Raw genomic sequence first — 23972 nt, forward strand, 5'->3', positions numbered from 1 at the left:
CACAGATTTTCATTTTGGAAAAAAAAAATAAGGGGGAAATGGACCTGGGATTGTTATACCTTAGATACATTTACTTTTCTGATTTGTGATTCAAAATAGCACAAAAATATGTATGCTTTTAAAAAAGGAGGAAAAAAGAACCCAAGGTTGAACAGAAATGATGACTGAAGACAAAAATACAAATTTTAAGAGGGAAAAACCTCAGAATTTTGAAAGTTTCTGTGTTTACCTCAGGATATTTAAAGTGTATGTTGTAAGCCTGCAAAATACTGGATGTATGTTGTACAAAGGTAATGGTGTTCCTCTCACTAGCATTGTTCTTTAGCACTGACTCTGAGTCAAGTTACTCAGAATTCACACACAACTTGACTCTGGATCTTAGCAGAACTGGATGAACAGTGCCTTGGCAGCCACTGAAAGGATGAATTTATTCTAAGGTAAGTGTGCCCTTTGAGTCTTAGAAGTTACTAAGATACTCTTTACAAGCAGCTAACATGGAAGGATTCCATATTTCTGCATGTGTAACATTAAGAGAAACTGAGCACCACATTACTAGAGAGTACTTTAATTTTTACATCTAACAAACAAAAGTATGCTGACATGAGTATTAAAATACTCCACAAAACTGAGAGATGGCTTTCAGAAAGAGGATAAAATGTTGGTGAGGATAAAACGTTGGTGTTCACTTAACAATATAAGCTTATTGTCAGGATTACCTTAAAACTGTTCCATCTTCTGCAAGTTTCAGGAAGTTTCCTTCTTCAATGTCCAACACCAAGCCTTTGCAACTAATAATTTAAGAAAGAAACAAACCATTACTGCTTTCTGAGGAATGCCCAGTGAAATGCAGTTACAGAATCTATACAGTGATGCTACACACAAAGGACAAGGTCACAACCCTTGAAATACTTCCATGTTTGAACAAGAGGACACAGTCTCAAGCTGCACCAGGGGAAGTTTAGGCTGGAGGTGAGGAGAAAGTTCTTCACAGAGAGAATTGTTAGCCATTGGAATGTGCTGCCCAAGGAGGTGGTGGAGTCATCATCCCTGGAGGTGTTCAAGAGAGGACTGGATGTGGCACTTGGTGCCATGGTTTAGTAGTCATGAGGTCTTGCGTGAGAGGTTGGACTTGATGATCTTTGAGGTCTTTTTCAACCTTATTGATTCTATGAACAATGCTCTATAGGCAAATACATATTACTACAATGAGGACTGGATTTCACTTATATATCAAATTCCTCTAAGTAAATCCAGTTCCATTGTTCAGTGGATTCAACGATTGCTCATAAAAATTAGTTTGGAGGATTAAGGTCCAAACACAAACATCCAAGACATTTAATATTCAAGACACTTCTATTAAAGAAATACACATTTTTCTTGGTAGAAACTCCCCTATTTCTTATTATTAGACTTATAACACCGATTAAGGGAGAGAGGAGTAGAACATCAGTCTAAATGAGGCAACTGAATAGCCAAGGAACATGTGGAAAGAAGCACTGTCATGCTAGCCAGCACTAACAAGGTGAAGAGTTGACAGCATAGGACAGACATTCAATAAGAGTTCCTAACTCTCCTGATAAAGCTGTACCTTCCAGATAACTCAATCTGTGTTTGCTTAGGTTGTTTGAAAAATTAATTCAGAGTTCAGTGGCTAGAATAATAATGAATAAACATGACTGAAAAAGCAATGGCACCTTCATCCTCTGTTGTAAGGTACCCAAAGGAACAAACATGCCACAAAGGCATTGTGCAGCCCCAACTTTCACAAGTGACACCTGAGTGAGTAGCACTGACACATAGCTACCAGCACTGCAGACTTGCAGGTCCATGGTGATGAACCTTATCTCCAGTAAGGAACAGATGCCAAGATACCTAGGTCCTAACAAAGGATTTCACACATCAGAAATACGAGAAATACAGCCAGGTAGCTTGTCTTAGAGAAGCTGAATTGACCTCATTGGAAACTGCCCAGTCAAAAAAGGAACAGTTACACAATGATGTAACATTACTTAAAACACCCTGTGTTTCTCCTAAACATTTCAGTGATTACCTGGCCTTCAAACCTCCATTTCTGTGGCCTAAACAATAACCTGTTAACATTAGAGATCAGAGATTCTCATTCAAAATCCTGTGCTGAACTGACTCAGTTCAGAGCAGGAACTTGCATTTCACTCTTTTGTGTCACAGCTTTATGCGTGATGTCATCCATGGGCTACCTCCTGGCACGTTGCCTTTCTTTAATTCCTCAATAGCTGTTGGAATTATTCTGCTTTACACAAGCAAAACCACATCTGCCAAGATAAAAATGACTAAATTCATCCTGATGATTACTGGATTTACCAGTTGAATTGAAGGTAGAAAACAATGGAGCTAGGAAATAAGAAAGGAAGTCAGACTAAAAAGCTTGCATCTAGACAGTTACAAAGACAGACAAAGCAAGTTTGGATGCTCAGTTCCCTCTTTGAAATCCCTGGAAGTAGTTCATGACAAATACTTGTTTGAACAAGTATTTAAAACTGTAGTTTTGGATGGCCAATAATAACAACTGCCTAATTAGTGAGGCTCTTTCCAAAGCTTTGTAGAAGGTACAGCATCAAGGAAGTTATGTAGAAAGTTTCTGTTATTTTCAACATACTCACCAGAAGTCCAAGTTGTCTGGAGCTAGGATCAGCAAGTCTTTGTCATAACCCTTCTCTGTTACCAGATACTGTGCAAAACTATCATATATTAGCTAAAAAATGGAAAGAAAAATACACATTTAATATATTAAGTGGCAAGATGCAAATTCACACCAGGGAGCCAGGGGCTCTATCCCATTGCCCCCACTACTGGGAAACAGTGCCCAAGGTTATTTCTGTAATGGCTGGAAAACAGCTCGAGATGCTCACCCAGCAGTTATGGTGCAATGTGTTCAGCATAACCAAGTTTACAGCATTCTCCCTTATTGCCCCTGGGCTTCAACTGTTGGGAAACCAAGAGGGTAAGTATCTAAGACTGGTCACTATTTTCCTTCCCCAATCTCACTGTGTTTTTTAATTTTACATGTCAGATTCAACAAGCAGCTTCCAAACCAATAAACTACCCCCAGGGGCCATTTAAGAAGTATGAAAAGGAAGATATTTTGAAAGAACCAGGCAACTACTAAGTAAATTGTTACTGTTTCTAAGTTCAGGAGGAACACTGTTAAACCCTGGCACACCATTCAGTGATTTATTAATGTAATGTGCTGGTGAAGTTGCACAGGAAGATCTATGTAGATGCAGGACCTTAAAGACCATCCTAAAATAGTAATTGCTCACTTTTTCCACAGTTCTTTCATTAAAGCTGCTCCCTGAACTTTCTTTTTTTAATTACAAAAGCTGCACTTGGAATGAATAATGTCTGAGAAAGACTACTATGAAGGCCAACACTGAAACAGTAAGAACCACCTGCATCTTCAGCTGTACCTGTCAGCCTTTTAAAGGTGTGTTTTGTTTTTTTACTTCCAGTAGATATGGAGGTGTGCAATGGGTGTGTCAAACTGCACTGTGACAAGAAGAGTGAACTAAGTTAAGTAAATGGTTTTGTTAGGGGTTCCCCCCCCATATTGTTTATTGGTTGCTTGGATGGTTATTTTAACTCTTGCAATTATCAATGGTCTAAATTTGCCTTCACTGGACAAAATTCGTATCAGGAAGAATGTTCCTGCGTAAGATGCAACATGTGCAGCACAGTAAGAAGAGCATGGAAGGTAAGCCTAGAGTTGTATAGTTTCCAGCAGGAACTTAAGAGCACATGCAATTTGTAACTTGCTGTAGTTGGACCCTCTTTTGTAAGAAAGATGCCTCTCCACAGCAAAGTCACTCACAGCAAAAGGAAGCAATGCACTTTTTCAACGTAGGACACACTGAACTCTGCCTATTGATGAATGGGACCGTGAATAAGCATTTGTTTCTATGCCAAAGCCTGAAATATACTGCAATTAGCGTAGGAGTCCCATGCAGTGCAAGAGGTACTGTAGCACAGAGGCAAATAAAAGGGGAGAGTGGGACACCCCCAGTAGCCATGGCACAAGACAGCTCCGTGGTAAATCCCTGACACCAACAAAGTCGGACGAGTCAATGCAAGATTAACAGGGAGTTTAAAACGTGCCAATCGGAAAAACAGAAGAGCCAAGGGCGGGAAGGCGCAGCAGCACATGACAGCAGTTCCTCTCTGTAGGGACAAGGCTAAGCCACAGATCATCAGCGTCTTTAAGCTCTGTGGTTTATTTTAAGCACCAGGAAGGTCGCCAGTCGAAAGTGCTGCGGACTTGTAGCTGTGCCTGCAGCATCTCTGGACCTAAGGGGTGTGCTCGATCTTTCGCTCAGCACCGCGGGCTGGGAAAGCTCACAAGAAGCACCATTTTCAAGGCAGAAGCCATGGCTGTCCCTTTTCCTCCGGCAGAGGCCTGCTGAGGAAGAAGCTGAGGAGATATGCACTTGTGTTTCTGTTCGCTCTTTGGGTTTCCCCAGGACTACCTAAGACAGCAGGCTCGGGGGTCCCGGACCCCGCCGCCCCGGCACATTCTCTTTCGCAGTGAGCGGGGCGGAGCAAAGCGGCGCAGTGGCCCCCAGCCCGCGGCTCCCAGGCCGTGCCGCGCCGCACCGCGCCAGCCCGCACTCACCCGTGCGCTCTGCGGGAGGTGGTACCGGCAGAGCGTGTGGTCCAGGTCGAAGCCCATCACGTCGCAGTCAGCCAGGGAGAATTGCTGCTGCATTGCCGAACCGCCACCGCCGCCAAGGGGAGGCGGACGGAGGAGGAGGAGGAGGAAGGGGCGCGGGCGGTGCTTCCTGCGGCACCGGGCGGGGCGTTTGGAGCCCCCCCTCCCTCGTCCCGCCCCGGTGGGGCCGCCCTCACCTGCGCGGGGTTCGGGGCTGGCCACGGGTCTGAGCTCGGAGCAGCCGCTGCACGCCGTGCAGAGCTGGTAGAGTTAACTGGGCGCTAAAGCCCTGGGCGCTAAAGCCGGGGCTTGGCACGGCGAGCGCCGGGTCGCTGGCCGGGGGCGTGTTCAAGCGCTCGGATTTAAAAGCTGCGTTTCCCGCCGACACTTCGTGTGCTGGAGACCGGGCGTGGGAGCGGAGCGGCGCAAACTGGGTTCGACTTGGCCTGAATCTCGCCAGAAGTGGGTGCGATCCTCTTGGCTCCTTCGGTAGTTAAACAAGCAAACAAAAAAACCTCAAACCAAACAAACAACAGCCCCCCAAAACAACAACAAAAAACCACCACCAAACAAACAAACAAAGAATAAACTTAAGAACACTGAAATCTGCCCCGAGATAACATAATCCAGTGGGTACTTGGATAAATACCTGCCCGACAAGTGTCATCAAGGTAGCAAGATGGGGGAGAAAGTGCTGTCTGAAAGGAAATTTTAGAATAGAATAGAATAGAATAGAATAGAATAGAATAGAATAGAATAGAATAGAATTAATCAGGTTGGAAAAGACCTTTGAGATCATCAAGTCCAACCTATCAACACTATCTAATCAACTAAACCATGGCACCAAGCACCCCATCCAGTCTCTTCTTAAACACCTCCAGTGATGGTGACTCCACCACCTCCCTGGGCAGCCCATTCCAATGGGCAATCACTCTTTCTGCGAAGAACTTCTTCCTAGCATCCAGCCTAAACCTCCCCTGGTGCAGCTTGAGATGCTGTCCTCCTGTTCTGGTGCTGGCTGTCTGGCAGAAGAGACCAACCCCGGCATGGCTACAACCTCCCTTCAGGTAGTTGCAGACAGCAGTAAGGTCACTCCTGAGCCTCCTCCAGGCTAAGTAACCCCAGCTCCCTGAGCCTCTCCTCATAGGGCTTGTGCTCCAAACCCCTCACCAGCTTTGTTGCCCTTCTCTGGACACGTTCAAGGTGCTGTATTTGAAGAGTAAACTGATGAGACTTGCATTGACTTAATTCTGTTATCTGCAGTTGAACTTGAGTATTGTGTTTGCCTAAGGCAGATTCAGGATGCCTTTGAGCTGGGCTTCAGAAGCTTGTTTGCCAGTCCTCCTCATTCCTCTCGCAAGCTGACCACAGTCAAAATTGTTTTGATTCAGAAAAGATTTAAAAAGTCTAGTTCAATGACTCTCCAAATACTTTATTAAAAACCAACCAAACAAACAAAACCCCCCCAAAACAACAACAACAAAAAACCCACAACATTTTTATATGGCTATGAATCAAAGAATATTTAAAGTATTTGATTTGACAGCAATTGCTCTTCGACACTTTATGTGCCTGCCATTGCCTTCCTGTGTGCTGCTAGATGCTTTGAGCTTTGCAGGTGGGAACATTGGGGTGCATAACCACAGCAGCAGTTCTGATTATATGAAAATAATGATGTTTTGATTATATGAAATTATACTTTGATTTTTTTGGCAGGATGGCTCAACAATGATTTGGTATTCCAGAGTGAAATGCATCTGGAAATACACCCAAATAGTGGGATGAGATACAATGTGCTTACATATTAAAATTCAGTTTGCTATGCTCAGGTAGATTCAGATGAGAGAAATTTAAATAACATGACCTATCACATATGTTTAAAAATTCTAGAGAGGAGTTCAGCATCAGATTAGAAAATGGGCTAGACAGGAAAATACATGGAAATTAGGAATAAAATTCACTAATGCAGGATGAGCACTTAAGGTGTCAGAGCAAGAAAGAAGTGCATTGAATAATTTTACCATAGATCATTGTATAGCAGCTTCTTTCACAGGCTCTCAGTATCTCCCACAGACATTAATATACTTTTTAGGCTGGAGTGTGTGAGTGCACACTATATATAACATATATACCATACATTGTATGTCATGGAATCACAGAATGGTTTAGGTTGGAAGGGACCTTAAAGATCATCTAGTTCCAGTTCTGCTGACAAAGTCAGGGACAGCTCCTACTAGACCAAGTTGCTCAAGGCCTCATGTAACTTGGCTTTGAACACTTCCAGGGTTGGTGCCTCCACAACTTCTCTGGGTAACCTATTTCAGTGCCTTACCACCCTCATGGTGAAGGATTTCCTTCTAATGTATATCTAGCTTCTTCTAGTTTGAATCCATTATCACTACATGCCTTTGTAAAAGGTCTCTATCCAGCTATCCTGTAGGCTCTCTTTACATACAAGGTGGCTGCAGTAATATCTCCCCGAAGCCTTCTCTGGGTTGAACATCTCCAGCTCCCTCATACTCATGCAGCTTGTGTTTAAATTGTGGCATTTTAAATGTATAACTTTAACATGTTGTATACAAAATTTCACCACAAAAACAGTAGTACTGAAACAACTGTACAGATACAAAGGATCATATATTCATTGACAGAATCACAGGATGGGTTTGGGTGGAAGGGACCCATAAAGATCATCTAGTCTAGCCCTCTGGTCACTGTGTTCGCTTGTCAATTGAATGTAATCTTGGGCATCCAGATGTTGTGAATGCTGTGCAATTTTATTTGCTGTGATGACAAGCTGTTGCAGAACACAACACAAAAGTGCTAATCGTGTTTAATCTTAAATCAGTTTGTGTGATGAATAATACCAATGGAGAGACTCAGCAAGTTACATTTCAGGCACATGAAACTGACGATTAAATTAGAAGTATGACAACAAGACATATAGAAAATGCTGATGAAGAGAATTGATTTTCTGTTCTGGATAAAGAAGATAAATGAGAGAATATTGCTCTCATTTTCAGTATTCACAGCACAAACCTGGTAGCAGGAAAGTCTCAGTAGTTTACTTTCAGCACACATCCCACTCCCCCACCCCCAATTTTATTTGTTTTTCTTTTGTCTTGAAAGTGTTGCTTAGTCTCTCAGCTTTTTCCTTTCAAATGAATCCCTTAAAGATAGTGACATTGCATTCTAGGGCCTTTCTCAAGGAGAAACTAACTGTAATTGAAATCTTTTGTAACATCTGCACTTCCTTAATGTGTTAGCAGCATCCTCCTAGATTAGTTTTTCAGCTCTCTTTCCAGTTTGATGTCACCATGAGCTGCTGACAGAAGTTGAAATAACTGAGGTTGACCTTTTGGGCTGTGAGGTTTGAACAGATAATATTTTAGGTTTCCCCATGGTTATTTTCTTAATTGCATTAATGCTATTGTATTAATGACTATGGTATCACAAATACATGATAATAACCTATTGGGGAAAATCATAAATCCTAGCATAGCAGGGGAATTTTTAACTGGCTATGCTGAAGGAGTTATAATTGCTTGTGGTGTGGCTCACCTCCTGCAGCTTCATCATCCCCCAGGCTGGGGTTGGAAGGCCATCCAGAGGAAATTCCCATTGTGGTCCCTCACCCACAGCTCCCTGGCCAGTGCTGTATGGTGCAGGGGGGCTACCCAGGGGTGCCCAGACCCCCACAGAGCAGGCAGGACAGGGCAGGAGGTGCCCTCAGATTTAATGACCTGCAGGAAACACATGTGAAGTGGAAGATCTGATGTGTCAAAGCCTTTTACAGGCATGCAAAAGGGCATTTTGGTTGCTGTAGTCATGCCTCATGCTTTCTATGCGTGCTTTCTATGTAGTTTTAGAGGGCAGGAGTGTACTAATGTGCCTCAGAGGGTGAGAGGAGTATAGCAGAGTGCGGTAACATATACAGAGACACAAGAATGATGTTAAAATGCTTCAAATAAATCTTATCTGCCACAGAGAAGTAGCAGGCCTCTGAGCAAGACAATTACTCCAGCTCCTCGCTTTCTTTGTCCTTAAGAGGGCAGCATTACGATAGAATGGAGCATCCCTCCCTCTGCACTTTGAATCCTCTGCACCTTTACCTGTCTTACTTTCCCTAAACTTCACTTTTATTTTTCTAAGGCTGTGTAAGATGACTTTGTCAGTTGCATTTTGTCACAACTATGCAGTTGCAGCCATTTGTCTATTTAGGTAAAAAGGTAAGAGTTTAGTACATAAAAATAAAAGGCTCTTCGCACTGTTACAGAAAAGTGTGTGATTGTGGTAAGTCCAAATAGACCAAGAATCTGAACATGAAGCATTTTCATTTTAGACAATTAACATCTTCTTACATGAAGGCAAGTGCAGAATATTCTGGATGGTTCTCTGTTTCCAAAACAAATAAAAGTACTTTTGGAATAGATGAAGTCAACCCAAAAAGTGGTTTGATTTATTGTTGGGTTTGAGTTTTTTTGATATTTTGTTTTAGCACACAGATGAGAGCTAGAACCTCAGGTTTACACTTGATTTAGCTTTTAACCCATGAAGTTGTTCAATGTGCAGGTAGAAGAGTGCCTCACAGCCCAGCATCCCATCCTTCACTGAGGGGAAGTTACCCACTAGCTTAGAACAGTTATTTCTAGACTAACAGGAAAACAGAGCCTACATCTTGGGCTTGCCCAACTGACCCAACTCAGGGAGCTCTGTATGTATGTCTCCTGAGAGATCCCCTTATCCTTACAGTCTGGAGCAGCCCCCAGACAAACACTGCATTGCTCTAACTTCACTCCCATCTCAGGTAGACCCATGTATTAGCCCTTTTGGTGCTGTCACAACATCCAACCGCTCTTAACAACTCCTGAAATGCCACCACACAGCTTCCATCCCACAGGCAATTCCTAACTGCACCACTAACCTCCTGCTCCCTTTCTTATACATGGATGGTGCAAGGATGCTGTACTTATTTACCTCAGAGGGCCTAGGGAGGGTGAAGCCAGCTTCTTCCCTGACCCCACAATCATAGCTTATAAAAACTCACTACTGGTTGGTCATAGTCCAACAGGTGCCTTGTTACTAGGTTGAGAAGCCTGGTGAACAGGCTTCACTATTGATCAGGATTTAAGATTTGATTAAATTCCATCAATTTAAGGAGTTTTACTGTTTATTGGGTTGTTTAGTAGCCTCTTTATATGACATGAGATATGGGCACATGAACTTTTTCAGTAGAAGCACACACACACACAATTTACAGCATCCTGCCAGGATAGGACATCTGATTACATCTGGCATCTCAGCACTGCATTGGTTACCTTCTCTGTCTTACCAGCATAGGAATGAAATTTATGCTGGTAAAGAGATGAGATTACCAAACCAAACCCAAGAGTTCATTAAGAGGTTAAACAGACAGTAATCCACTAGGTGCTCAGAATCTCTCAGAAGCCTGCTATTTGTCCTTATCAGCTCTCTCAGATCTTGTAATCTAACTCAGGCTGTTCCCATGAAACATGAAAGAAGGAAATGAAAATCAATGATTTTGTCAGGGTGATTAATAGCCAAGACTGATTGCTGGCCCTTTAGTGAGTATATATTTTAAAACACTGAATAGTTGTCTAAAGGTTATTTGAAAGATTTTCCTTTTTGAGCTGGATGGATGCTGCATTTAGTCAAAAGAAATTGTATTGGGAATATGGACTTTTGGGAAGCCATGCTTCCAAAGTAGACAGACCTGCATGTATTTTATGGTGAGAGAACTGTGCATTTTCTATGATCTATGGGACACTGCCTTATTTGTTCTATGAGTTGTTTCTTTGTCTGTTTATTTGTTTTTTAACTACACCATTACTTTACTTTAACAATTTTAAGCATAAAATCCAGAGTAGGACTCAGAAGTTCTCAGTCTTCATTCCCCTTTCACTCATGGGCAGATAGATTAATTACTTACAGCTTCGATTTCTTCATGAGTAAAATTGGAATGTGTGTAACTCAGACTTTCTGAGGCTTTCTGAGTTGTTCAAATAGGTTGTGGGCTTGCATTTCAAGCCTGACACTTGCTAATGATGCATAAAAGACAAATCTGACACGTTTCAATGCACAGTCTGCACAAAAGAACCCAGCTATCGAACAGCCAGTGAGAAATGCCGCAATGAGAAAGCTACAGACTTCAAGATAACAGAACTAGGAAAGACCTAAAGACAGTCAGCTTCTTGCCCTGGGGCATGATCAATCTGACTACAAACATCCCTAGCAGTCAGTTGTCTAACTTCTTTAAAAGGCCCAAAGAACCACTGACACAATTTCTTCCAATGTTTAACAATCCTTACAGAACACTCTGAATTTCCCCCCACCATGTCAAAAAAAAGTCTCTGTTGCTCTAAGGCATTTTTCCCCCCCTTATGTCAAATCCTACTCCTAGCAGATGTGAGCACCACATCATTGTGTACCAGCCTTCTGTCTATTTCAAGGCTACTACTGTATGTTTTCCCACAGACCCTTTTTGTTTAGTAATTTAAGGTCCTTCCTTAAAGGCTGAGGGCCTTCGAGCCTGCCCAGTTTACATTCTCAATTTGGATGATTTTCATTCATCACTCATTCATTACCAAATTGGGCTGTATCTTTCTTTCTCTCTTTCTTGCTTGCTTGCTTTCTTTCTTTTCTTTTTTTCTGGAATACATCAACTGGATGACCTTCTCATGAAGCAATTCCAACTTCTGAACTTCAAGGTGATAAATCGTTTTCATAAGTCATCCATGGCATAGCGTATGGACTTTGGTAGAGTTATGTGAGAAACGATCTTGACCCGTCAGAGAATCTTCATAAATATGCAATTTTTTCCAAATTAAAAAACTATCCCTAACAGCATCAGTCCTGGAATTCATTTTCTTGAAAGAATGGCAAAGTTCTGTTTGCTGATTTTGCTTTGCCATCCACTTACCATATTTTTTCCTGCCCAGATACAGATTTGATTAGAAGTATTTTTCATGCCTTAGCGAGCTACACCATGGTTTTATTCAGCGAGGCTGCTTCACAGAAAGCAAATTAACTTACTATTTTTAACAGAGTGTGCTCTATATCATTTAGAATAATGTTCAGTAAAATGAGAAATAATGGCTGAGGTCTGGTCCCGTTGCAGATAACGGCAAAACTCACATTAAATTTAAGCGGAGTGAAATCTGATTGTTTGAACAAATCCAGAAGGTCTCTATTCTCTCAATCCTTGACAAAGCCTTATGCCTCTCTGTTCATTTGTTGTCACATGTAGCCTGTTTTAGGCCCAAATTCAGCTTATAAATAAGCAGCCCTCATCACCGAGGCGCTTGGAAATGCACTTTTAATGCTTTCCAAAGTAGAGATGGATTGCTGGATTAGCCTTATGAAAATAAATAGCCAGACTTTTCTCATTACACATGCAAAAGATTTAAGGCTGGAAAATGCCAAATCCAATAGAACTCTCTGTCCTGTGGATTTATGGTGGAAGATAATACTCAAAAGCGGGGAAGTGATTAATCAATAGGAGTAAACAATTTTGTCAAGGGTAAAATTACTCACAGAATTTGTTTTCATTCACAAGAATGGCAATTTGCAAGTCGCAGAAACAAAATGGGAGTGCTGATTAAAAGGATCGCAAGAAAGCTGCGCAGTGATGGTAATGTGTTCCCTTCTAATGTGCAAATGGAAAGAAATGTAGCTGAAAGAGCAGCTCTAATTAAAATAGAAGAATATCACTGTGCTTCATTTCAGTTTGTTACCTTAAAAAGAAACCACCATGACTTCAAAATGTTTCGGCATTTACATTATTTCCCAAGCACAGATTCATCTGTGCATGCATTTACTTTTCTTCTAATCTCTGTAAAGATTGTATTATTTGGCTCCTATTTGCATTAAGAAGTTTCTCTGAGTAAGGTGTATTATGTCAAATATTTAAATCAGCATATACCAAGGCAGTGCTGACTTGAAAGTGATGCTACAGGCAGCAGTTTCATACATTACTTAATGACGATACTTGTATATTACATCTTAATTTCTTGTTTTCCCACATGGAGATTTTTCCTGTTTACAAGATTCAAAACAATTGTGGAGGAAAATGTTTGTCTCTGTTGTGAGCTCAGCTTATTATTCAGAAAAAAACCTTCTCTCTTTTCCAGTTTCCAAATTGAACTGAGTTTCATTTCTTATCAGAACTGCTGATGGATATAGCCTTGGAATATTCTTTTTCCTCAGCAGAATACTGTTCTGACTGCAACTCTTCTCTGAGTGGCATAGGGGAATTATTTCAAACATCATGTATCATCAGTACCAAAGCCTGATGTTCACTGATGTTCACTCCCTGTCTCTGAAAAATGGAACAGCATATTTATGAGGTGAAGGAGGGTTCATTTTTTTTCTTGCAAAAGAGGAGTGAATTCTCCATCCCTCTTCAGTGGAGACTTCTTTCAGTTATCCCACAGTTCACAAGCAGGCTTCTGCCTGTGCCAGAACTGACAGAGACATGAAAACAAGTGGTTTTTCTTTCTAACTTACTCTCTTGTGTTTTCTTTCTAGGAAAGGAACAGAAGTCAGCAACTCTAAATAGAGCTGAGGGATGTGTGTAAAATGGTTTAGGCAAACAGCACTTATTCCTGACAAAAGGATGTGAGCCAGTTTTCTTTACCACCAGGAAGCTATAAATCCGTGTGTGGGTTTTGATTGACCTCCCATCTGTAAGAGTTTACCTCTCAGTGAAATGCCACCACATGATGCAGTCAGGCCATCTCCTGTGCTTCCTGCTCCTGCTCCAAGCACTGTCCCCCCACTAGGCTGTTGTGATTTCCATCTGGTACAAAGCTTGGGCTGCACAGCTGGTATGTGGCAGTTGGCTCTCGAGGCTGCTTTGCCACAGCAGTGTCTGGACCCCCATGCTCAGAGTGTATGACAGATTATAGGTGCTTTAGGAATGGGAATATACTGAGCAGTGCAGTTTCACTGACTGGAGCACAAACTTTATTTTTCTGTGTGTTTAATAATTAGCCAACCACTTAGAGCAATGTGTGTGTGTGTGTGTGGGGGGCTAGCGACTTTGTTTCCTTAAGATGCAGAATAAGGAGTCAATTAAATCCTATTGCTGTATTAATGTAAGCTCCATATATTTATTTTTCCTTGTAGGAAGTGCTAAAGTCAGCTCAATAGAAAAACAGGCTAGGGGACTGGTTTGAGGGGCGGGCACTGGGCAGGGGAAAGCACCCAAGTGTGAACGAGAGCAGAAGCAGCAGGTGTGCCCCAGGTGAGGCTCTCTGCCTGCCTCAGGCGAGCAAAGGCTTCCCTCTGCGAACTGAAACCAGCACAAACCAGGAAACAGAAAGGAATGTTCGACCTGTCCACGTTGGAGACTGTGAAGGAAATGGGCAGGTCAGCTTGGTTAATCATTACTGAGACGGACTTCACAGGCTGCTGATCATATGACAGGACCCCATCTGAGATAAGGAAACCACTATCCCAAGCAGGAAGAGCTGAGAAGCTTCCCTTGCTTAGGTGTTCTTACTTTGTTGTTTTGCCGTGGGAGAAGAGGCTCCACGATCCCCCGTTGCTCCTGGACCTCAGCCCAGCACAGTTGTTGTGTTGCTTTCCTGTTCTGAAGAGGAAGTGAGAAATTCCTTCCTCATGCACTCCAGCACTTGAATGCTCAGGTTTCTCTCCCGGACCGGGAGCCGCCTGTAATGAGCTCTCAGTGGGGCTTGGAGAGAAGTTTCCAGCTGTGCCAAGAATTGTTTCGTTTTGTGACAAAGGAGGAGGGTGGGAAGAAATCCTGCAAAAAGCTAAAATGTTGAAGATGTGAAAATTGGTCTAAGGGTATCACAACTGGGCAAAGCTAAGGAGAAGCAGAAGCGGAGGAAAGCACAAGGAAGCAGGATGGGAAACTTTTTACGGAAGTATTGTGCCTGTTTGGAGCCCTACATCCCGTGCCTGTTCTCAGGGGGAGATGGTGAACACGACGAGAAAGTCGGGCAAGTTTTCCCCAATCTTGCTGTGGTATGTCATGACTTCCAAGACAGAGACAACAAGATAAAAGAGAAACCTCTACCTCCACTGCCTGGCCAGCACCTGGTGAATACTTGCAGATTTGTGGCACTCTTTGACTACGAGGCTCGCACTGAAGAGGACTTGAGCTTCCGAGCTGGGGATAAGCTCGAGGTGCTGACAGCATCCCACGAGGGCTGGTGGTACGCTAGGCTCCTCCTGCCACCAGGGTCAGTCTGTCCTGGCCGCAAGCTCGAGGGCTACATCCCTGCCAACTACATCGCCGCTGACCACAGCATCGAAGCTGAGCCGTGAGTAACTCACCTAACACACAGCCCAGCCTCTTTTCTGTTCTGCTAAATAGGTCTGGGACAGCAGGTTATGGCCTTTTCTCTTCATGAGTGTGCCTTGCCACACCAAGCCTCCAGTGGTCCTACCATGACAGCACTAGTTGGCATATGGAAGGAGAAGACACTCTGGCCACGAGACAATCAGTTACAAAAGAGTGTGGAGGGGTTTGTTTTGGCTTAAATAATTCCCCTCTCTGATACACCCTAATCCCCTGGTTAAGCAGTGTCTGGCAGTACCAAGTAGGTTGCTGCTGGGATGGTCCCTTTTTTTTTATTTGTATGAGTGTGTGTCAAATGTTTCCCAGAGAATGAAGAGATGACCCCTGACCCAAACAACCTTCAGCCTAAACAGCTGCTAAGTTATCAATTAATCAGAGTTTCAGGAAGCTACCTTTACATCTTCTTACAAATGATGAATGAGGGGGTTCCTAACAGATTAGTTGATATGGTTTTCTTTACATGATTTGTTTCTTCTTAGAAGGTAAATCTCTACTCTCAGGACAAACTTAACTAGAGTAGGTACTGCAAAGGGTAAAAAAAGCAGATATAGCAAGAGTACAAATTAAATGTGTTAAAATTTCAGAGTTTCATTATGTATCCCATGTTTTTCTGCCCCTTTAAGATGTGTCCAAGCATATTTAATATTCTGAACCTGACCAGGAATCACACAAAATCAGTTACGTGGCTCCCAAGTGAGGATGAGTAAAGTCTGAGTCAGCCTGGAGATGCAGTTACTTATGTGTGCTGCAGTCAGAGGCAGTGCTTGCTGCAATAGGTCTGACTGCAGTTCCAGAGGTATGTTTGGCAAAATTAATAGCGTGGAACAAGACAGCAGAAGTGGTATTTGTTATTAGGATCAGAATTTGTGTTGACTTTAGAAGGTTAATGTGGCAGCTTTTCGGTTATATCTCATTTGAACCTGGAACATCACCTCCAGTCTGATCTGCCTACCACAGTGCCAAGAGCTAGGAAAATAGGCTCAGATATGATTATGCCAGTCTTTCATCAGCTGTAGGATTTGTGCTAGAGGCACCCTAGGGCAACTGTGAGGTCCTTCTCTAACACAAAGACCTTAATTTCTGAGTCTGACCAGCTGTTTCTATTTCGGTATTCAGACAGACAACCCTTTCAATGGTCATGTTCAGAAGAATTCTTCCAATTGCAGAAATTAATCTGCAGGGAAGGCATTTTCTGAACCACTAGAGAAATGGTGGTAGGTTCTAATTCAGCTCAGCTTGGCCTTTGCTCTCTTTCAAGAACTAGTTTTATTACAACTCATCTAAGATTTCTGCTTGCTGTTATTGCTTTGAAAGTAATTTTGCTGAGTTATACAACAAAGTCTTCAGCTTCTAAAGTCCTTCTCTCTTTCTCTAACTGCAGCATCACATACAAAGTTAAGTTTGCCAAAGTGCATTGTTGCATAACCTCTGCTTTTCTCTTTTTATAGATTTTTAAGTTATGTTTTATGTACCTTTCCCCCTTTGTTAATAAAGGCTATGTTTTGGCAAACGACTTCTTAGAGATTGTTAGAGTGTGGCACAGGAGGAAATGGAGAGCTTTTACAGCTCTCAGATGAAGTCCTTCCTCCAAAATGCTTTTTTAGTTTTGTACCAAAGCTAATCCAGCTAAACATGTTGCCTTTTCTCAGACTTCCTTCTAAGTCACTTGGCTTTAGTGATCTTCATATGCACACAAGACTATCTGCTGTCAGGCCACACACACAGAACCACAGATTAACTCAGGTCAGAAAGGACCTCTAAAGGGCATTTGAAACAGTCATCCTAACTCAAACATGGCCAAAGTAAAGTTTAGACCCATTTGCTAAGACGAGCCTTTCCAGCTGAGCTTGGTAAGGATTTTTTTGGCCTTGTATCCAGTTGAAATATTCCTTACAACAATTTCCTCTAAGAATTCTCTTTCACTCAGCCTCCCATTTCACACCTCTGTTATGCAAGTGAAACAATAACAACAGTAAGGAAGGTTTAAAGAACTACCCTTTGTTTTCCCTAAAGTAAAAGAATGAGATGACAAAAGTCATTCTAATGTCTCTTTAATTAAAATTCAGTGCTTGAAGCATATTCCCAAATTTAACTTCTTATATCTTTCCATTTTGATTAGTTCTTCCCCATTGCTGTTGGCCAGCTGCTCATGGCCATGATGTAGACATTTGTGGAAACAGAATAAGATTTTGTTGCATCCTTGCACCCTTTATACCAGCTCTTTTTGGTCCCAGCACAGAAATGAAGAAGAGTGGAAGACTTGCAGTCTTATGCTTACCTATCAAAAAGGTCATTAGCCATTGGAATGTGCTGCCCAGGGAGGTGGTGGAGTCACCATCCCTGGAGGTCTTCAAGGGGGGATTGGACATGGCACTTGGTGCCATGGTTTAGTCATGAGGTCTGTGGTGACAGGTTGGGCTTGATGATCTTTGAGGTCTCTTCCAACCTTGGTGATTCTGTGGTACAACTCTTAATAAGCTTGGGAGGAGAACCAAACTCACCATATTCTTTAGCAGCTGATTCCAGCATGTTTACATTTGTGGTGGGCTGAAAATTCCCTCCAGCATTAAAACTTTGGAAAAATTCCCCCCAAACATTAAACAAAATCACATTTATAAGCATGTATGGATACTCCATAAATTCACTTAAATAAAGGGATAGAGGAGTGTGGAATTTTCTGTAAGTCATGGCAAGACTTAGAGGCGACAAGGCCACTGTGTGAATTTAGTCTATATATGCTTGAAAGCTGCATGCAGAGCAGTCAAATTTCTATTGCTAATCATTTCAGGTTTGCCTGTAGCCTTGAAGATTATTAAGAAAATATATCTGGGCCTGTTTAATCAATATTTTGACAGAGATCAGAAAGTCCACCTAGGTCTGTGTTGTCTGTGCTGGCAGAAGATAATAGTAGGTAATTGCTTGTTCTTGGCAAGCAATGCAGCACATCATTTTCTCTCTGTGCTGAAATGTCTGTGAGTTTTTTTCAGGGAGAAAGGCTTTTTTGAACTTTTGCTTGTCAAGCAAGAGACTGAAGTAAGAATGAATGCAAGAAACTTTTCTTCCTTGTCCTCATTTAGATTACAGTTTTTCTTGGAGAAATCTCTTTGACTGTCCAATATGACAGAGGTAGTAGTGATAATAAGCTGGATCAATAAGTGAATGAAAGGGCAGAAAGGATGTGCAATAACTCCAGCCTGAGGAAAACCAAAATTAGATGATATTTATAACAAAGGGAATTTCTATATATCCTTGGCTATCAGAATGTTCAAGCAGAACTGTGAATGAATGAGATTTCTTTACCATGTTGCTTTCCTGAGAGCATGGTTTATGGGTAGAAACTCTATGCTAAAAATGAAGGCTTGTTGTATATTATATTTTGCTAATATATTCATATGATATTTATATTATTTAATATAGCTAACTTATGCCAAAAGTCAAGCACTTACTATTTACACATAATGTCTTAAAAAGGTTCTTTTGCTTCCTGCCTTTGGCTTGAATGAAAATGACTTGGGTGAAATCAGTAACAATCTGTGTGAATAGAGGAAAGGGAAAGAAAGTAAATCCATGGCCTGGATTCTGCCTGCTGCAGCATTACCATCCAAATATGTGCAGCATAACATTAAGTGCATCCAAGAAATGCACATTTGCTACTGTGAAGGCTGTTCTGGACAGACTGAGGAAACAAGGCCCTTCATTTTTTATGTTTAGCAGTAAACCATCTTCTTATGGCTGTGGAAAAAATTGTCTAGCAAACCATAGTCACACAGTGAACTTCCACTTCATGAGGAAATAGATATGCTACCAGAAAAGCATTGTTTTATTTAATACCTGATCAAAAGAAGATAAATTAGCAACTGTAAGAACATTTGGTACATTTCTGCTCTCTGCAACATAGGTAGAAGTCAAAACCACAAGCCAGACATTTTTCATTCCTAAGGAAGTTTGAGTGAGGTTGTTTCTTCCACCTCCCATGGAATGCTCTTCTCTCTGGGTTCAGACACATCATATTTAGAAAAAGGAAAGCAAAAAAACACAACTGGAGATAGTGTCACATAATTTAACTTGCATGTCCAGCAAGGGGATCTTCAGAAAGAGCAATTCAACTAGTATCAAAATCTGAATTGGGAGATATAAATTTCCTTGGCAAGGGGTTTGACCTCTGTGCTCTTTCTGTGCCTGTTATTCTGCACCATAAACAGGAGCCATAGAAACTCATTCACCTGCCCTTATTTTATTACTGCCAGTTGTTTTAGCTAAACAAGAAAATGACAAAGTACAAACTGTTATGGGCAACAAATATAGCCCAGCTGTGCAGTCAGTTTTAATGAAGCAAAAATAAACCCATCTCTCACTGTTGGAATGACATGAATTCTTTTTTTCCAAAGGAAAGGTAGAATGGGCTGTGACCTGCCATCCTGATGGACCTGTTGGCTGTTTACTGAGAGTCAACTTCATTCCATATCTTCATGCCAACACTACTGACACAAGACTGCTGTGCTGAGTATTCCTAGTAGATTAGGTCAGAGAAGATCACAGCAATTACTTTAAACTTTTGCCAGTTTCAGAAACAGTCCTTATTTCAGAGAAATTTCCTATGTAGGTATTTCCCAGCTGGTGGAAACCAAGCCCCAGAACTAATCAATGAAACCTCACCAGTCAATTCCACAATGAGCTTTTTAAACTACCCTTTTGAAAGCAGAAGTGTCTTGTAGGTTATTTTTGTCAATCTCCATAATTCCTTCACCTTCTGTGACCTAACTTGGCTTTAACTATTTCATAGACTGGCTGAATATGAGTTACTATACATGAATAAGAAAGCATTCCCTAAGCTGACCTCTTTCAGACTGCAAAGCCAGGCTTATGGGGTTTCTTTGGTTCATGTGGGTCGTTTTTCAAAGTGGTATTTAGAGCCACAATGTCTAGAGGCTCTTTTCGAAGTAAAACCTTAGATTCCAGATTCTCTTTGTCTGCTGGGGAGGTGTCATGGGGTGATAAAGCAACTGCTAGAGTTCAGCCCCAGGTATGGGGTGAATACAGACAGAAAGGAATTGGAAATGCTGCACGAGGTCACTCTGAAAAGCAGGGAACAGCCCTTTGCAGACCAGACCTATCTGCCTCATCTGCCTGAATGCACCCAAGTCAGCCTGGGATGCAGAACTCAAGGACTTTACTCTCACAGGTTTGCCCATCAGTTCATTTTGCTTCCTACCAATAACGCAGAACTAAGCCCAGAATGTTTCCTGTTATTACCTTACAGATATTATCCACTGACATGAAGCTGTAGCGGGTGCCTCATGCAAACATGATGATAATGATGTGGCCTTCCAGTCCTCTAGTTCAGACAACACAAAATTTACCTGTGTATATCCTCAGCCATTGACAGGGATGAATCTGTCTATTTTTTATCCATATTATTAACTGATTTTTTTTCATTTCCTTTGGCTGTTCCAGCATGACAGTTGATTACCTTGGTGAGATAATTGTTAGTTTTCTGAATACCTGGAAGAAAAGAGAAAATGAGGTCTTGCTCTTATTACAGAACTAAAATGCTTGAAAAATCACCCAGGAACTTATTTTGATGCTGGTAGACCTTTTTGGTTTTTGGACATGGTGTTGTGATCTCTCATGAAAGAAACAGTCTGTATGTATCTTGGACTGATAATATACACACTGATATAGAGTCAAGGTGCTCCAGCTTTACATCTGGAAGTCACAGAATCACAGAATCACCAAGGTTGGAAGAGACCTCAAAGATCACCAAGTCCAACCTGTCACCACAGACCTCATGACTAAACCATGTCACAGGTGTCTTTAGTGTGTCATCCTTCCTATTTGTCACCTTGTAAAGGTTACCCTGAAAACTGGGGGATGACTTAAGAAATCTGTCCCTATGTGAAAGAACTGTTCTGTGCTTTGGCCTGAGGGTCACCTGGGGGTGCGAGGCTGTAGAGTTTTTTTCAGAGTTTCTCTGAGGACAGAGTGACCTGGATGTTCCTCACTGGAAGCCAACCTGAGAGAGGACATGAGTCTTCTCAGACAGCTGGCAATAGGCTGAGGACATACGTGCCCAAGTGAATGTCCAAGAGAGAGCTCTGCGCAAAAAGGATGGAGAGATCTGCTCTGCCACCGGTGTCCTGTGCAGGCAAGGGGGGGGGGTGTGTTCTTTCTGAGGGTTTCTGTATCACTTCTGTACTGAGGTGAATTTCTCCATGAGAAAAGAAAATTTCTCAGGAATGATTTTCTCAGGAAAGTCAGCTGAGTGCTTCTGAAAGCTGTAATGGTTTAAGTGAATGTATGACTGAACATTTTCTTGTCCTTTTGGAGTTTTTCCTAATGATAAATCAATTGCTGTTATTCGTGTTCTCTCTACCATGTTAGCATTAAGGCTACCTCAAGGTTTCAACTTTGTTCCTCAGTTGCTATGAATAGCAGAGTTATTGCTACTTTTAGAATGTATTATGGCAGTATATCAGAGCCTTTGTTCATGTCTGTGTTAACAAATGCATAGAGCTACTGCTAGCATCGATGCAAGATTTTACAGTGCTATTTGGAAGACTATGCAGCAGAAATAGGGCCTGAGGAACATATTTGATTTTGTTTCTTCTAAAAAGGAGGTGATTATATAGCTATATTTCACACCCACATCTCCCAGAGCAATGCCCATTAAAGCCAATGGTAGCCATTCACTGACTCCAAAGGCAAGTTTTAGAGCAAGTTTCAAGTACAGTGAGATACTTATTCAGGTACAAACCCGCTACTGGGAATAAACTTTGAGTTTAGTATCTTAAATTAGAGAAACATCAAGGGCTTAAGGTAGCTAAAACACTCCATAAAAAGTAATATGATATCACTTTTATCTAACATTTATTTTCACACATAGAAGAACTTCAGAGTGGTTTAAATAATACAGCATGCAAATGACCAACGTTGTGGAGAATGAATACAAATGTTGAAATTAACTACACAGAAGTGAAGTGGGGACTCACAGGATGAAATTTATCTATGGAAATGTCTGCAAATGAGCTCTATCAGATTGTGATTTCGTTGCTGGTTTATTATCTTTTGTTCTTACTGTGCAGTGAAACCAGTACTGGGAGAACTGTGCTCATTTGCAGCGCTCATGCCCTTGGCCTTGTAATACTATCCCTGCAGGAGAAATAATCACTTCCCAGCCACTGCAGAGTGCTAGAGTAGCCAAAGATGCAATGGTTTGCCATCCTGAAGCAGACTCAGAGCAAATTAATTTCCATGTTTGCAGCAGAGTCAACTGCTATTATCAACTACTGAAAAATTAATGTAGTGTTATGCGTAATCCCTGACAAGAGAATTGCACAACAGAACAGTTATGGCCTACTGAAGTACTTACTAAAAAGGTTTATACACAGCATGCCATGGATTTTTCAGACCAATGTCCAAGTAATCCTCATGTTTGCATTTACCAGGCAGTAAATTTGGTTTTGACTGTAAGAGGAAATGCCTCCTTCTGTGGTGGGTTTTACCACACCTACTCACTGTTGAACATTACCTTATCCAAACAATCCCACACAGTCACTTACTGTAAAAGTCCCTAAAGCCCTGACAAGCCCTTTCTTTATCTTATTATTTCTAACAAAAACAATGGAGGAGCACAAAACAAAGGTATTTCTGAGGCCAAACCAAAAGGCTGAGTCCTTCTTGACACATCTGCCCTTTTCTCAGGAGCTAATATCTCCTGCAGTTTCTTCAGCTGGGTTCCCCTGGTGATTTGTTAGTGCAGCTTGGGGCTCTTCTGGGTCTCAGGTACACACAAGGTCATTCTGCAATGTAGTTGGGTGCTTCATGTTTGGTATGCTTACATTGCAGTTGGGATTGTGTGTAGTAAGCTCCTGCTCAGTGGTAGTTTTCAGTAAGCAGTAAAAATAAAACCATGTTGGGTTTTTTTAAAGGCACTAAGCACTATCAGTGTGGTGAATCTGGTCCCTGAGCTTTTTGTTCTGGCAATAACTTGCAGTTTCCCAGCTTGATAAAAACAAACAGCATTAAAGGTTTTGCTGGTAGCTCATGTGTGTTCAGTCTCAGAAGGATTACCTCTGTTCTAGCAGTGGTACATTCTCCCAGTTACTGTATGTAAGCCCCTGCATATCTTATGTATTCCAGCAAAAGAGTGACTACAGGATGTTAGAGACACAGACTTCATTTTAACTGAAGATCCATCTTCTCATGGATGAATGTATCACTTGTCCATCGAATCATAGAATGGTTTGAGCTGGAATGGACCTCAAAAGTTCTTCTAAGCCAATACCCCTGCAGTGAGCAGGCACATCCTCCCCTAGATCAGGTTGCTCAGAGCCTTGGGGAGCCTGACCTTGAATACTTACTTGATCATGAATGTCAGAAGACAGAAAGGATAAAGCAGCAGTACTGTTTCTCAAGAGTCCTTCATTTTAGTTCTGTTTCAATACAAAGTATTTAAGCCTGAAACAAAATGAAGGGTATTGCTTGGTTGTACCATGTTTCCAGATAACTTGATCCTCTCTGAATGAAAGTAAAAGAAAGAATACTTATCTTTTGATGGAAATTTAAGAAACTTTGAGTTGGAAAATGTTTCAAATTGAGTACCTTCACAAGCTAAGCTGTTTTGTTAAGAAAATCCATAGAGAAGTAAAGCTTAGTTTACTTTCCCTTTTCTTCTAATTCTTCTACATCTCTTCCATTATCACCTTTTATATTCTGCTGCTTCACCAACAAAACTCTCTCACGTCTAATTTAGCATTTATGGAAAAAATACAAAACAGTCAGCTCTAACCTGCTGATGAGAGCATTAGCAAAATGTTATCCGAAAGCCAAGAGCAAAATCAGATCTGCTTGAGTCCTGTGTCCAGTTCTGGGCCCCTCGGTTTACGAAAGATGTTGACTTGCTGGAACGTGTGCAGAGAAGAGCAACAAAGCTGGGGAGGGGTT

General features: G+C 41.7%; 2 protein-coding genes across 3 annotated transcripts in view; one reads left to right on the plus strand and one right to left on the minus strand.

Annotated features, from left to right (window-relative positions):
* Positions 1–4796, minus strand: part of NT5DC1 (5'-nucleotidase domain containing 1) — a 110396-nt gene extending 105600 nt beyond the window's left edge. Inside the window, exons 1-3 of the mRNA XM_054174069.1 lie at positions 4646–4796; positions 2640–2731; positions 717–788 (exon numbers count right to left, since the gene is read on the minus strand). Coding sequence (XP_054030044.1) covers positions 717–788; positions 2640–2731; positions 4646–4738 — 257 coding nt within the window. The 5' untranslated portion in view covers positions 4739–4796. The remainder of the gene's footprint in view (positions 1–716; positions 789–2639; positions 2732–4645) is intronic.
* A 9776-nt stretch (positions 4797–14572) lies between these two features.
* The window catches only part of FRK (fyn related Src family tyrosine kinase), a 47277-nt gene continuing 37877 nt past the window's right edge, over positions 14573–23972 (plus strand). The window contains exons 1-2 of one of the 2 annotated variants that reach the window (XM_054173997.1): positions 14573–14645; positions 14718–14991. In XM_054173997.1, the coding sequence (XP_054029972.1) occupies positions 14573–14645; positions 14718–14991 (347 nt within the window). Of the gene's footprint in view, positions 14992–23972 lie in introns of both variants that reach the window. The other variant, XM_009897388.2, reaches the window with a different exon arrangement.

The sequence above is a fragment of the Dryobates pubescens genome, chromosome 28 (assembly GCF_014839835.1).
Source record: "Dryobates pubescens isolate bDryPub1 chromosome 28, bDryPub1.pri, whole genome shotgun sequence".
Classification (NCBI taxonomy): Eukaryota; Metazoa; Chordata; class Aves; order Piciformes; family Picidae; genus Dryobates; species Dryobates pubescens.